This window comes from Phycodurus eques, chromosome 5 (assembly GCF_024500275.1).
Source record: "Phycodurus eques isolate BA_2022a chromosome 5, UOR_Pequ_1.1, whole genome shotgun sequence".
NCBI lineage: Eukaryota > Metazoa > Chordata > Actinopteri > Syngnathiformes > Syngnathidae > Phycodurus > Phycodurus eques.
In genome coordinates, this window is record NC_084529.1 from 13,161,320 (window position 1) to 13,175,684 (window position 14,365).

At 38.6% G+C, this 14,365-nt stretch overlaps 1 protein-coding gene across 2 annotated transcripts in view; it reads right to left on the bottom strand.

Moving 5' to 3' along the window:
* The window catches only part of furinb (furin (paired basic amino acid cleaving enzyme) b), a 114,286-nt gene that overhangs the window by 58,183 nt on the left and 41,738 nt on the right, over positions 1-14,365 (bottom strand). For both annotated transcript variants that reach the window (XM_061677592.1, XM_061677591.1), the window contains 4 exons: positions 14,237-14,335; positions 4,462-4,557; positions 334-462; positions 176-252 (listed from right to left, as the gene is read on the bottom strand). In XM_061677592.1, the coding sequence (XP_061533576.1) occupies positions 176-252; positions 334-462; positions 4,462-4,557; positions 14,237-14,335 (401 nt within the window). The remainder of the gene's footprint in view (positions 1-175; positions 253-333; positions 463-4,461; positions 4,558-14,236; positions 14,336-14,365) is intronic.

The window sequence follows — 14,365 nt, forward strand, 5'->3', positions numbered from 1 at the left end:
TCGTGTGGAAGTGAAGAAAATGTGTATTTTCTAGAGTGTTGAGTGTTTGATGCTCATTATCTGACTAAATTGTGCTTTTTATTAGGATTTTACAAATGCAGTTGTTCACTTTCCTTATTCAGGGGCAGTTAAAACCAATTCCTTGCCAAATTGTTGTGTTCACTGCATATCTTACCTGTTCTCATTACGCTGAGTGTATCTTGGTTGGGGGTCAGCATCTCCGTCATTGACATCATAGCTGGCCTTGGGATCCTAAGAGACCAGGAACCAAGGTTAAAATACTGATGTTCTTTGGGTTTCCTAATGATGCAATGTCTTAATCTTTTCACTAACATAATTGCTGATGAGATCAGGGTGGTCTTTTTCAATGCCATCATCTAGGATAGTCACCACAATACCTTTTCCAGTGTAGCCCTGAGCCCAAGCTACTTTGGTATTTAGGTCTTGGTGAGTCAGAGTTGACTGGAGAAGACATAAGATCATTAGACAGGTTTCAGCATTATGTGAGAATTTAACAGAAATCTTTTTGGTTAGATTCACAGAGTTGGTCTGGCAAAAATTCAATTTACTGTCTAAATCAGATTTTTTGACTGGCTATTTACATGTATTCCTGTGTAAATCACAGGAGTGGGAGAAATAATTCTTAGATGCGTTGCAATGCAGACATAAATGATTATGACTTAATACTTTGTAAACAAAATGGAAAAAATGAAAACTCTGAAGTGACTGCTCGTCAGACTACAAATGTGATGCACACATAGAGCACTGTCGTGTGAGTCAGCGAGCAAGCTATGTGAAACAAATTTAAATAATTGGGGAACATGACAAACATGAGGAATTACATTACATGTTTCCACTCCAAGAAAGTGGAGAACAAGCCAGTTTTAACTTCTGCCAGCCAGCGAATCATCTTGTAGATTACAATGCTTAACAAATAAACCCCTGTCATAACGAGAAGAGACCATCCAGCATCATGAAGTACTTCAATTCAGATTCTTTCAGTGAGCTCTCACCATTTTACTATTTTGAACAGGAATGAACAATTCACTCTCACTCACTCACTGGACTTCTCTCTCAATGTCATTTATCCATTTTCTGCCACTTGGGGTACACCCTGGACTGGTTGCCATTCAATCACAAGGCATTACACAATATTAACTGCTAAAATAATTTTTCTGTTCATTAATACAATAAATATTTATAATTTGACATCTTAATCATTAAATAATAATTTGATTTACGATTTTTCTTTTCTTTTATCCATTGTTGGATCTATCTCACCCAACACCTGTAAAAATAGACACACACAAGGTTTATTCTACCGCAGACTTCTTTGTCGCGCAATTCACTCACTCTTTAATCCTTTTTTTTACATTTTTTAAAAAACTTAACTCACCAAAGTCGTCTTCAATCCTGTGGATTGTCGTCAACCTTCAGATCCCAGTTGAGGAGTACGAAGACCAGTCCCGTAAAGGGTCTTACTTGCCGTGGCCACGGTCTCTTAACTGGAAGTCGGCTCCACAACTGGAATCCTCAGGTGTGTTGACATCCGGCTCGAAGGACCAATTTAATGTTGGATCTATCTCACCCAACACCTATAAAAATAGACACAAAAGGAATGAAGACGCTGGTTTCTTTTGCTCATGAGGAGGGCGTATGGGTGATTGTTCAGATTACAGCCTCTCATCACGCTCTAAACAATCTCTCCCGTCGCTCCTGTATTTATTTGAAATAGGGAGGTTTCTGAGTTTACAAGACATAACATACTAAGCTTACAAGACACAACACACTAAGGGGAGGGTTTCAAGGTGAAGACATGAGACCAACACCGGCCACGTCCTTGGTTAAGGCGCCCTTCTCTCTGATGATTCCTGCTGAGTCATCTTCTTGAAGGCGAGACATCTTCTTTTCTCAAAATCGTCCATAATACTAATGCAAGCTAAGCAAATAAATGATAACTTCTACAATATATTTAACATCCATCCATTTTCCATACCCTTTGTCCCCGTTACGTTCTCGGGTAAACCGAGACTATGCAAGCTGACTTTGGGCAGGAGGCAGGGTACATCCTGGACTGGTTACCAGTCAATCACAGAGCACCTCTACCTACCTGGAGCATAGATTTTGAAAAATAAAACATAATGAATTTTTTTCTTTTATGCAAAACACAATGCAAATGGATTAAAGATAAATTATAAATAAAAATACTGCGTAACGTAAAAACAAGATGCTGCTCAGGGTTTCAACTTGTGCGATGACTTGAGCCATAGATCGATTAAAGCACATACAAACTCCAACTCCAATGACAATTGTGTAAATTATAACAGAATACAATGATTTGCAAATCCTTTTCAACCTATATTCAATTAAATACACTACAAAGAGAAGATATTGAATGTTCAAATGAATGAATATTATGATTTCTTTTGCAAAGGTCACAGAAATTCAATTTTGGTTTACGGCCTTGCCGCCTACGTGCAGAGATTTCTCCAGATTCTCTAACTCTTTTGATGATATTGTGGACCGTAGATGATAAAATTCCTTGCAATTGTACGTTGAGAAAACGTTCTTCTTAAACTGTTGGACTGTTTGCTCACTCAGTTGTTCACAAAGTGGTGAACCTCACCCCATCCTTGCTTGTGAACGACTGAGCCATTTGGGGATGCTCCTTTTATATCCAATCATGACACTCACCTGTTTCCAACTAACCTGTTCACCTATGGAATGTTCCAAAAAGTTTTTTTTTTTTTTTTTTTTAGCATGCCTAAATTTTCCCCAGTCTGTTGTCACCCCTGTCCCAGGCATTTTGTAACATTTTGCAGGCATTCAATTCAAAATGAGGGAATATTTAGAAAAAAAAAACACAACAAAACAATAACATTCATCAGTTTGAACATTAAAAAAATTGTCTTTGTAGTGTATTAAATTGAATATTGGTTGAAAAATATTAGCAAATCATTGTATTCTGTTTTAAACAACATCCAAACTTCACTGGAATTGGGGTTTGTATAAACCAACAGAAAATATGTAAACTCTTGCATATGCCTTGTTCCATACTGCCTGGTTTGGTTTGTAGCACTTGCACCCTCAGAATGATTTCATTTCCCCTTCTAATTCATTGACTCCCGCAGCCATTCATGACCCAATGACAACTTCCCTTTTTAGCTGTGCAGTCTGTATCTGTCTTTCAGGAGGTGTTAAGAGGAATGGCAGTCATTGGCTTAAGGGGGAGAGAGAATTGTGTGTGGAGGAGGCAGTGATTTTTGACATTGTTTTGAACATACCAAACAGACATGTTTGGTGTAACAGCACGTCATCTCTGCGTCTGATGAACGCTTATCTGGAATTTCACTTTACAAAGAAGGACTAGGACCATCCTCCCTCATGAGAATTCCTGGAGAGGTGTCGTCTCAGTGACTGAACTAACTCAAACCTTGGTACCGCGAGTACCTGAGAATTTGCATGGACTATTTTCTTTTACTTACAACAAGTGAGAGAGGTTTATTATTTTCTTGTATGTTATGCCGTGCGAGAGACACCGACTTTGTCCAATGAGATTCTTTTTTGTTGTTGCTCATGGGGTCCGCTACAAAGCCCGGACAGGAATTCTCTTTTATTTCTTGTGTTTTCTGGATCGAACTCCCGATTCCTTTCTTCCATAATGGACTCTACACACATGCAGATACAGACACACATGCCATTACTTAAGGGTAGTGTACAGGGTTTCTTTTGTTTGTGTGAATATACGCTATTTTGTTTATTGCGAATGGTGTTTTTCTTGTTTTTTCACGGACTCATTCCAAACATTTACAGTATTTACTTATTGTCAGTGGATGGAAAACGTCCCAACTTCATTGGAAGGGGTTGTACAAAGACACAATGGATGGACTTAATATCAGACATGACTGGCACCCTTCTTTTTTTCCTTTCCTAAAATCCATTACAAGTTGTTCAGTCAAAGCGTGTAAAATAGAGAGTTCTTGTCAACTCCTCACGTACTTTAGCCCATAATATCATTGCAGTAGCAGCTGTGTCCAAACAAAAAAGTTAAAGAGGGAGTTCGGGGCCAACTGAAGCAAAAAAAAAAAAAAAAAAAAGCAGAGCACCAATAATATTAGAATATTCAAAAATATAAAGTATATATACATGGGTGATATGGTTTATCTGGTTAATACAATAGAATCTTAACACATATGAGTGACACAATCAAAAACAAATGCAAAAACATACAAAACAAAAGGCTCTAAGGTAAGGGTCTAAATGAAATTACTTAAAAGGGACTAGCACTATAAAATTGGTGTCTAAATGTAAAACGCCTGACCAAAAGTTGGTCAGAACAGATGCTTAGGTGTTATACCCATTCAACTAGTAATGCTTGAGATGTGGATTAGAGAGTGAAAGCATAATGTTTAGATAAGTTATGAGTCTGAATAGCAAGACAAATTAGAGATCATTACACACCAGGTACCACTGTTTGGGGAAATCAGGGTCTGTTGGTTCCTCGAAGACATCTCTCCTCTTCCTCCTTTTCACCACTTGCTGCTCTGCCCATATAACCTGAGGTGTGAAAACATACACAAGCATAGACACTCATCATTTTGACATTATTGGACTCTAATTAGGGATGTCCCGATCCAACCTTTTCACTTCCGATACTGATATTGCAGCCTTGAGTTTTGGCATATACCGATATCTACCCGATCCGATTCCAGCAATAATCATACATAATTTACTTATTTTGTAGTATGGAATGTTAGAAAAGGCTTGATCAAGTGATATTACTCAAACAGAGAACAAAAATCAGCAGCAGTAGGTATGAGAAAAGCTGACCCATTCATTATTAACTAATGGGTTATATAAAGTAACTGCTGTGCACGTCTTGACCTCTGAGGGGCAGTGGGGTGTATGCAATGAGATGCACACTTGCAGTAACAAAGAAAGTAGAAGTCACGATCGAATATTGTTATAACTTGTTTTTCACAGTTTGAAGAATATGCCAGAGATTATTGATATATTGCCTGTTTGTATGTGCTTATACAGAATTTGTGTACCACTATTCATTAGTTTCAGGGTTAAGTGCCGCGAGTTCGACGCTAAATTTCATTAACTCGTCAGTGGTGTTTTCCATTCATTAGGTTAGCTTGGAGGTAGCGATTTCAGTGAACATAAACAAAGAAAGAAACTAAGTCTGATTTATTTGAACATTCAATAGGTGTAATTCATTTATGTCTGTTTAGTTTTACAGTGAATGTCAAGTGGAGTGTCAATAAACGACTTTAAGCAAGCAACAGTCACTCCTACTCCTTGCTACTATGTTAGCTCCTTAGCATGTTGTGATCACGGAAGCTCTGCATGCCATCTGGGTGCTGCTGGATAGAAGTGCTGGAGCGGAGCGTGGAATTGAGTGGTTGTATAGCAGTGGTAAAATCGGTAATTTGAGATGCAGTCCGATGCGATCCTTGTTTTTTTTTTGCTGACATCAGACTAATTTCTGATCGGGACACCCCTCACTCTAATGTCATAAGTTGCATGTGACTTACTAAGATTGCAATCTTTTACTCGGATCCAAATAGCGGACGCTAAAATGTGTACCCTCACTCAACCCGATTGCTTGCACAGTTGGCAACAGGTGTAAAAAGGGCTGCAATACTAAACGGTGGATACATCGGCAGGAACATTCAGGTTTTTTTTCCCTCATGTCGTGATAAGTTTATATATAGTGCTTCAGACAAGCAGCAAATTCCCCTGGGATGACTGAGCCGTTTTCTATGCAAAAATGAAGGTCACTTTAATAGGGAATTGTAGGCGAGATGAACAGCAGACATGGCTTGTCATCCCCATGATAATGGTTTTGCACACAGAATTGTTTCCTCTATCTATAAGAGGGTTTTGTGCTTTATGTAGCTCTGTTGGTTTTCAAATTGGGAAGGGCGTTGCAAGCGCGAAATGAAGTTTGAAGTGATTGAATTCAAAGTGTTAGTGGAAGAGACAAAAAACCATATTACTGAGATACAGAAAATAAATCGATCCCTTCGATAATTTGGGGGATGCTAGCAACCGCTTAAAAGCCAGTCTTTGTTTGATTTAACTCACCCTGACTGCGTGACAATTGGATACTTGGACTGTATGGTCACATCCTGCGTAACATTGTGTTTAAGACTTGGGACATTACACCCAGAAAAGTGCTCTGGGAGTGGCCCAACACTAATTGTAACAGAGTGCTAAAATGACCCATGCAAATGCAAGTCATCCCTTGGATCATTCAGGAGCTCCAAAATTGTATTATTCTGAAGAGAAAGAAAAGACCTCCATGCATGTGCATGAAGGTTCTTACAATGCTAGTTTTATTCTTCTTCTTTTTCTTCACAAGGTTTCTCTCAATTGCAAAAATGCAAAATTTGCAAAAATTAAACAATTATGTCATCTATATTTGCCATATATAATGAAACAGAAATAACACTATTGTTCAAATGGAATTGAGAATATATAATATATACATTTAGCGATATTTATCCATTGTTCACAACTTGTTAAAATCACAGTTGTCAAATAGGTATACTTTATGCAAACATCTTGGTAAAAATAACTGCATTAAATAAAAATGTAATTCAAATTTCTTTGCAATATCTATAAAGTTGATGTCAAATAGCATCAAATAATGGATTGTGTTCAACATCAGGGATGCACAATTTAAGATAGAAGCTACAATTTAGCAATGAGACAACCAGAGACGTGAAAATAAGATTAGGACTCTCCAAAACAGATTAAGTGATTAAATTCCCTTTACTTCTATTTGTTCAGGACATTTACATTTATTACATAACATCTAAATTCATTTGTATTAGATCAAAACAAACTTGGTTCTTTTATGTCCTGTCAACATTTCATGCATTTCTATAATTACACAAGGTACAGTTTCCAGTTACATACAACAGTGTGTGATAAAATGTATTATAATGAACTAATTTTAATTGTAGCTATGAAGACCAAGATATTAAAAAAGGACAAACTGTAGCTTGACATTACCACCCTCCATTCTGCATCAAAGCAGCACTTAATGCCTCACACACAGAGATGAATGAAACATTTAAACACAGTGGTGCCTTGAGATAAGAGTTTGATTTCACGCTTGACCACGCTCATCACTCAAAATGCCTAACTGCACGCTACTGGTAAAACTGGGTCCATTATAAATGAGGAAGTGGCAATTCTGCCAAATGGGCACTATATGGAATAAGGGCGCTTTGTCTTTATAACCCTGTAACGGGGGATGGAATGTATACACTCAAACCTCTTGATGTCATGAGGATAGTTTTTAGCACCGCCCACAAAATCAGAAAAATTTAGAAAATGTAAAAACAGTCTCAATAATTCTGTACTCTATTGTTCTCAGTCTTTGCACATGTTTTCAGAACTTCAAATTATTTTATATATTTAGAAAATTATTTTATATAACTAGAAACAAAATCAGGACTTTTGTTTTAGGGCACTTTAAAATAATATCTTAAAAAGCTTAACCAAATCCACTGGAGCAGAATGTGGAATGTAGCTTTTACATGCATCCATCCATCCATTATCTGAGCTGCTTATCCTCACTAGGGTGGCTGGAGCCTATCCCAGCTATCATCGGGCAGAAGGCAGGGGTACACCCTGAACTGGTTGCCAGCCAATCGCAGGGCACATACAAACAAACAACCATTTGCACTCACATTCACACCTACAGGCAATTTAGAGTCTTCAATTAACCTACCATGCATGTTTTTGGGATGTGGGAGGAACCGGAGTGCCCTGAGAAAACCCACGCAGGCACGAGGAGAACATGCAAACTCCACACAGGCGGGGCCGGGGATTGAACCCCGGTCCTCAGAACTGTGAGGCAGACGCTCTAACCAGGTGGCCACTGTGCTGCCATAGCTTTTACAATGACACGGAAATATAACAAGATGAAATTCACAAATTGACATTTAAAATTCAACTCATTAATATTTATATTTTTCTCTGTAACAATTGCTCATACTCTTATTGATTGTTTAGCTCTTTTTGCAAATGCATTTGGATTATCTAAGCCTCTGAGTCAGCTTGTTCTCAGTGATGGCATTTGTATTTATTAATCATTCAATTACTAATCATTTATTACTTACTAATTAAGTTTGGGGGCGTGTTAGATACGAGCTCAAATGCCACAACAATTTCTCCTTGTGCTTTGTAACTGCCACATTCATTCCAGTCAGCTGCATTTATGCTGAAGCCTCTAGTGATGTGGTTGTTGGGTTGTTGCTGAGTCAGGAGGCAGAGACATTGAAAGAGAGTATGGCTTTTTCTGCTGGTGCTCAATCTTAAAGTAATTCCTTTTTTTTTTTAACAGCCTAGGTTGTTTGATGGTTTTAGATGAAAAAATAAACATTTTAGGTTGCATGGAGGTCTTTAGTCAATTGCAGCAGCCAAGTCTTGAAATAGAAGTGAATCTACTCAAGTCAATGCTCGAAAATATTCCTTGTGGTTTTAGTCAAAATTTCCATTTAACCAAATGTAGAATATTCCAGAAATGTGTATTTTGTAGAACTTTCTCCTACTTGACTCATACTACTTTTGCTAGTTTTGATTCATACGATACAATCAGGGGTGGGCAGAGGAGCCAAATATTGTACTCAAGTAAGAGTACTGTTACTTGAGGAAAAATATGACACAAGTAAAAAGTAGCCCTCCAACTATTTACTTGAGTCAGAGTAAGAATGTACAAGAGTAACTCATGAGTAACTTCTGAATTAACATATTATATATATATATATATATATATATATATATATATATATACACACATATTCACGCACACACACACACCGTATTTTCACGCCCATAAGCACCGTATTAAAAGGCGCAGTCTCAGTTACGGGGTCTATTTCTGTATTTAACACATACATAAGCCGCACCGTATTATTGGGCGCAGGCATGGTAAAACATACGCTAGCTTAAAACATACGGTAGCATGCATGCACGCTCAAACAATGTTTTTAAAAAGGCAGCAGGAGCAAAACTGAGTTCGGTTGTACTTTATTGAAGTATTTAACAATGTACTCACGTTATTTTTTTATCAATCCTCATCCACAAATCCATCAAAGTCCTCATTTTCTGTATCCGAAATGAACAGCTGGGCAAGTTCTCCATCAAACACCCCAGGTTCCCTCTCGTCATTGTCGGAGTCAGTCTCGTTGACGTGCGGCTCCTCAGAAATGATGCCGGCTTTTACGAAAGCTCGAACAACAGTGCAAGCAGACACGTTAGCCCAAGCACCCACAATCCATTCACAAATTGTGGCGTAACTTGCCCGGCGCTGCCTCCGAGTCTTAGTAAAACTGTGATCGCCGTCTGTCATCCATCGCTTCGACGCCGCTCGCAACTTCACTTTGAACGCGCTGTTTACACCGATGTCCAGTGATTGGAGTTCCTTCGTCAAGCCTCCCGGAATGATGGCAAGCTCCGAGTTATTGCACTCAGTCGAATGGTGACTGTAGAGACGCTTCTCCCGGCTGTTTGCTCATTAATCCATTGCTCGAGTTGGTCTTCCAACTCAGGCCACCTCGCCTTGTTTCCGCGGAAACTCAGCTTCGTCTTCTTGACTTGGCGAAGCTCGTTTTCCTGCTTTCTCCACTTGCGAACCATGGATTTGTTGATCTTGAATTGTCTCGCGGCTGCTCGAGTCCCATGTTCCTCCGCATAACTGATAGCTTGCAGTTTAAACTGTGCTTCGTAAGCGTGTGTCTTCGTAGGTGCCATTTTTGGGGGTCCTTAGCCAAAACGATGCACATACCGGCGCTATATACCTACTGGGGGCGTGCCTTTAGCGTCCTCTGTCAAGCGCACCCTTCCCCCTTTAACGTCCGCATGCTGTCCTCAGTCACGTCCGCCTTCCTCTATATAAGCAGCGTGTCGGCAGGAAATGCTCCCAGTATGTCAAGCGGAGCGCTCATTAAAGTCACACAACAACATTTACAGGTTTTGGAACTCAGTACACATATAATGCGCCCCGCATTATAAGGCGCCCCGTCCTTTTTGGATAAAAATTTCAGACTTTTAAGTGTGCCTTATGGTCGTGAAAATACGGTATATGGAAATCCACACACACCTGCCACTATTTCAATTTTAAACTGCCCAAAAACCAAGAACCCATGCATTGGGCCCTACAAAAACATTATTTGCTGGATGTTCTCAAGCAGCAATCGGAGGTACTGAAGCGAGATTTCATCGATCTCCTAACAAAAGTGGAATGTTTGGATTCTGAGTTTTTTATAAGCGGACCTCTCCCACTTGTACGATTTGGAGATGTACATTTCTCAAGGCTCAGTCAATTAAATGTGTCTCAAAGAAGTGTGTACTGCACTATCCATGAGTTTCATTGACAATTTCTGCGTTTTTTTTGGGAGCACAGACATCTTTACAAGGCAGACGGTTTCTGTCTAAATAGACAAGGGGTTAAGTTATTGGCTGCCAACATTTTTTACTGTGTACATCATTCACCGGCCCGAAAAGAAAACACTGCCCTTGTTGACGCAGCTGAAGGACAAAAGAATGCAGTTGTTCCCAAACAATCGGAGGAACAAGAGCTAAGGCGAAACGAGGCGCAGACAGATTCATCAGAGTCATCCAAACAATCGGAGGAGCGAATGACAAATGAGGTGAGCCAGCACTTTCAATCTCCCCCTCCCTGCCCCATGGGAGCCAAGCCCAATGCAAAACTCACTCTCTACTAGCCTAAATGCCATGTTAGGTCTGACGGATAGGGTGAAGGCTATTGTCAATATTGGAGTCCAGCCCAAACCACGCCAAGAGCTTCCTCCCGTCCCCCCTCGCCTGAAACCACCGTCCACTAAGATCCGAAGCTCCTCTCCTCCACCCATGAAGAATCTTATCAGCGAATCTGAGTGATATCTGCAGGGTCTTTTCCAGAATAAGTCAGACCCCTATGGAGATCAGGCATTTTTCATCCCTTTAATTACAAGGGACAGAAAGTTGGTCAAATAAATATGGCACAAAAAAAGTAGAACTACAAACTTAGTGAGGATAAAATGTGAATGTATCAAATCACTGTCTCCTGTTATTTCTACGAGACTAGCTCTTTTCAATATCAGGTCACTGGGTAATAAATCAATGTTGATTAATGACATCATTACAACCTTGGACTCTTTGTTACAAAATGAAACGTGGTTTCAGAAACGTGGCAGAAAGGAGCTGTAATACCATTTTAAATGAGGCAACACCAACAAATTAAAATTTTATGAACAAGTGTCGAATAGGGAATAAAGGCGGTGGTATTGCTGTTATTTTTAAGTCATTCTTTCAGTGTAAAGAAATTAGGTGATTTTAGCTGTTTTGAATATCTATGTTTTTTAGTTAAAGATGACCCAAAGGTTATTGTTTTAATAATATATAGACCTCTGAGCTACAATAGAAAATTTATGGAGGATTTTTCAGAACTGCTGTCACTTATTTGTACTGACTACAAGTATTTTGTCATAATGGGAGATTTTAACATTCATGTTGACAATAACTTTGAGAAAAAAATCTAAAGAACTCTCTGCTATATTAAACACATTTGACCTCTCTCAACATATTAAGAGTCCAACCCATACTCAAGGTCACATCTTAGACCTGGTCATCTCTAAGGATGTTGAAATTCGATCAATTGACATAAACGATATGTCTATTTCTGACCATTTTTGTGTATTCTTTGAATTACAGATTCTTCCAAAAGTTCAGACAACCTCTACGTCCATTAAGAGAAGGTACATAAATGAGAGTACTGCCACTAAGTTTATGGAGACCATAGCTGTGCCACAAACTGTGAATGCTGAGACAGTTGAGGAACTTTTGGATAATTTCACCTGGAAAATCTCAAATGTTATGAATGCTGTCGGTCCTATTAAAACTAAGATAATCTTGAGGCTACCTAGAACACCGTGGAGGAGCACAATGATGGTAAAGAACTCTAAAACAAAATGTAGGAAAGCAGAACGTAAGTGTAGAAAAACTAAACTCCAAATTGACTATGATCTCTACAGACAAAGTTTTTGTACTTTTAACGAGTTTTTAAAGAGTTAGTCAGGGCTAGACAACAACACTTTTCTGAAATTATCAGGAAGAACTTCAATAATACTCACACTCTGTTTGCTGTGGTTGACAAGCTCACAACCCCCCCCAAAATCAGATAGCTTCAGAACTCCTAACAGCAGATTAATGGAATGAATTTTCTTATTTTAGTGAAAAAATACAATCCATCAGGTTAAATATCATAAGAAATCAGCAAAATGATAAAATGATACTGCATCTGACGCCACCCAGGAAAAACTCTATTACCATGTCAGAATTTGATACAGTTGACCAAAAAACTGTAGATAAAACGGTTCACCAGCTGAAACCATCAACGAGCTGTCTTGACTCAATACGATCTGACTTTTTCAAAGCTATTGTGAAGTCTGTGCTAGCTGATTTGCAGCAAATAATCAACTGCTGACTTCAGTCAGGCGAGTTTCCTAAAGTTCTTAAAGTAGCTGCCATTAAGCCTCTTCTAAAAAATAGAACCCTGGATGCTTCCATGTTAGCAAGCTATAGACCCATCTCAAATCTCCCTTTCATCGCCAAGATTGTTGAGAAAGTTATTTTTAATCAACTCAGCAATTTCTTGAAATTAAATGGACTTTTTGACAAATTTCAATCAGGTTTCCGAACTCATCACAGTACAGAATCTTATCAAAGTGTTAAATGATATAAGGTTGAATACTGACTCCAGAAAGGTGTCGATTCTGGTCTTGTTGAATCTCAGTGCGGCTTTTGATCCAGTGGATCATATTATACTGCTGAACAGGTTGGAAACGTGGGTAGGACTAAATGCAACAGTCCTTAAATGGTTCAGGTCCTACCTGGAGGAAAGGAGTTACTTTGTAACCATTGGAAGTGTTCAATCTCATCGAATGGCAATGACCTATGGGGTCCCTCAAGGGTCAGTTCTTGGACCCCTCCTGTTCAGCCTGTATATGGCTACCGTTGGGTCAAATTCTTCAGAACTTTAATTTTGACTATTATAGCTATGCAGATGACACACAGTTATATCGAGCAGTGTCTCCAGTTGACTACAGTTCAATTGAGGTGTTGTGTCACTGTCTAAAACAGGATGATTTTCTTCAGCTAAACCACAACAACTCAGATAATTGTTTTTGGCAGTAAAGAAAAGAGGATTGCTGTTAGTAAATACCTGGATTCACTATCTTTAAAAACCAAAGACCAAGTCCGAAACGTTGGTGTTCTAATAGATTCAGACCTGACTTTCAACAGTCATATCAAATCAATTGCTAAAACTGTCTTTTACCATCTCAAGAACATATCCAGAGTGAAGGCTTGCATGTGTCAAGCAGACCAAGAGAAGCTCATCCATGCTTTTATCTCAAGTAGACTTGAGATAACCACTCTCCCTCCGCTCAATGTGGATTTTGAAATGGTATATTTGCCAGCAATATGCCAGGTCCTGTTTTATCAGGTCCTCGCTGCATTTTCACATACAAGCTTTAACAAAATGGTGGTGAGTATTTCCAAACATTTTTTCCCTGAAGTAACTTCCTGATGACACTGTAGCTGAGATGCTTGCTAGGAGATTGCCAGGCATGAATTGGTGAATGAGCATGGAGCAAATTCTGACCCACTGTCCTAATAATACAGAATTAAAGTTGTACTTTCATTAACTGTCATATAGGAACACAAAACATGATGGAAGTAAAAAAAATAAAACCAGTTAAAACTGAAGATTATGTTTGTGGCTAATACCACAGTTAATTTAAAATTTAAAATTTAATTTAAAATCTAAAATGTTACATTTATGAGAGTCTTTCATAGGAAAATACATAAGAACAAATCTGAGAAGACAATAATGTATTTCACATGTTTTGTTGTTGCTTAGCAGGCAAGCAAGGTGCAAAACTGCAAAACTAAGCTTTTTCCTTCTATTGTTAAGTCGGTGGACATGTAGGTGCAAAACGTTTTAAGTTTTTTTTTTTTTTTTTTTTAAATAATAATCACCTGGGAAATGCCTTTCAACAGGAGCAGGGGAAATAAGTATCAGTGTGACTTGCAAAACACTGATTATAATTAGCTGTCCTTCACATCATCATCAGTTTTCCCTTCAAATGATTCACACTCTAATTGATTTTTGGCTTTAGTAATTAGCTGTGGGTGCACGGAAAAGTCTTACTTTTGAATCTTGTTGCAGTCTGATGTGCAGCCCCTTGTGTCTAGAAAAAGCTCTCTTCTCCACAGCATGATGTCTGAAGTGATAATAATCTCCAAAAACCTACACAAATACAGAAAGTGAGATAATAAA